The sequence below is a fragment of the Lagopus leucura genome, unplaced genomic scaffold, assembly GCF_019238085.1.
Source record: "Lagopus leucura isolate 7727_CA_CO unplaced genomic scaffold, USGS_WTPT01 57545-0_obj-0_obj, whole genome shotgun sequence".
Taxonomy (NCBI): Eukaryota; Metazoa; Chordata; class Aves; order Galliformes; family Phasianidae; genus Lagopus; species Lagopus leucura.
Genome location: NW_024967048.1, coordinates 4,145 through 5,766, shown reverse-complemented (window position 1 = coordinate 5,766; position 1,622 = coordinate 4,145). Strand labels below are relative to the sequence as shown.

General features: G+C 66.4%; 1 protein-coding gene across 1 annotated transcript; it reads right to left on the bottom strand.

Moving 5' to 3' along the window:
- Positions 1-10: 10 nt before the first annotated feature.
- Positions 11-1,316, bottom strand: LOC122192925 (protocadherin gamma-B2-like; the record flags this gene model as incomplete). The annotated part of the gene is made up of 1 exon (XM_042893618.1): positions 11-1,316. A coding segment is annotated over exon 1 (1,306 nt), but the record flags the coding sequence as incomplete, so codon positions are not given.
- Between the last annotated feature and the right edge of the window lie 306 nt (positions 1,317-1,622).

Genomic DNA, 1,622 nt, shown 5'->3' with positions numbered 1-1,622 from the left:
AGATCCGCGCGGCTCGACAGCGCCGGGCTGCCCCCGTCCGTGGCGATCACCGTCACCCGGTGCTCGGACGCCCGCTCCCGGTCCAGCGCGCCCACCGTCACCACTTTGTAGGAGCCACCCGACGATGCCACGATCTGCAGTGGTGCCTCTCCCGACAGCTCGCACCGCACCCGCCCGTTCTCGCCGGAGTCCCGGTCCCGCACTTTCAGCAGCGCCACGACGGTGCCTGGCGGCGCGTCCTCAGGCACCGGGCTCGACATCGACAGCGTCGTTATTTCGGGCTCGTTGTCGTTCTCGTCGATTATGTCGATCTGCACCTCGCAGTGTCCCGTCAGCCCGCCGCCGTCCCGCCCCTCCAAACCGAAGCTGTACTTACTCCTCTCCTCGAAGTCCAGCGGCCCGGCAGTTCTCACCTCGCCGCTCTCGGCATCGATGCTGAACAAGGTGCGGACGCTCTCCAGGACGTTGCCGAAGAAGTAGGAGACCCGCCCATTGGAGCCCGCGTCCGCATCTGTAGCTCGCACCTGCAGCACCAATGATCCCACCGGCAGATTCTCCCGCACTTGCGCCTCATACGCGCTTTTGTTGAACACGGGCGCGTTGTCGTTGGCGTCACTCACGTTCACGCGGATCTGCACACTTCCGGACCTCGCGGGGTCGCCTCCATCAGTCGCTGTTAGAACCAACTGAAAGGAGCTCTGTTTCTCGCGGTCCAGAGCTCGCTCCAGCACTAATTCCGGCTGCTTCTTTCCTCCTTTGCTCACCTTCATCGCCAGAGAGAAGGACGAGTCTTCAGAGAGCTGGTAAGTAAGCAGAGAATTGCTTCCCACGTCCGGGTCTCGGGCCACCTCCAGCGGAAAGCGAGCTCCGGGGAGGGTCCACTCCCCGATCTCGAGATCCAGAACTGCCTTGCTAAACGCCGGGGAATTGTCGTTGATGTCGTGGATGGCCACTTCGACATGGAAGACGTTGAGAGGGTTCTGCACCACCGCCTCGAAGCTGACGGCACAGGACGCCGACTCGCCGCACAGCTCCTCCCGGTCCAGCCTCTCGCTCACGTACAGGTTCCCGTTCTCCCCGTTCACGGCGAAGTAGCGCTTTTCCGAGCTGAGCCGCAGCTGACACGCCGGCAGCTCGGCCGGGCTCAGCCCCAGGTCCCGCGCCAGCGGCCCCACCAGCGAGCCCCTGCTCAGCTCCTCGGGAATAGCGTAGCGGAGCCGCTCCGGCGCCGCCCGACAGCAGCAGCAGCACAGCAGCAAAGCGGGCAGCAGCCCCTCTCCAGCTCTCCAGCGGCTCCTTCGCCGCCCCCCCGCCATTGGAAGCAGCGCTCGCCGCTCTCCTTCCTCCTCGCGCAGTGCTTCCAGCTGAGTTCCGTCCGTCCCGAGCTCCGATGCGGCTCGAACGCAGCGATGCGGGCTCCGGCTCGGCCGCCGCCGCTCCCCGCTTCTCTGCTGCCCGCTGTGAGCGGCGCCGTGCGAGCGAGCTTCAGGCGGGGACGGGAAACGGCGGCAGCCGCGGCCAACAGCGGCACCCGGAGGCCCCGCGGTGCCACCGCAGCCGGCAGCTGCCTGAGTTCCAGAAGCAGCGGCGCAAAGAGGCGTTTCGGTGCTTATCGCTCCGCT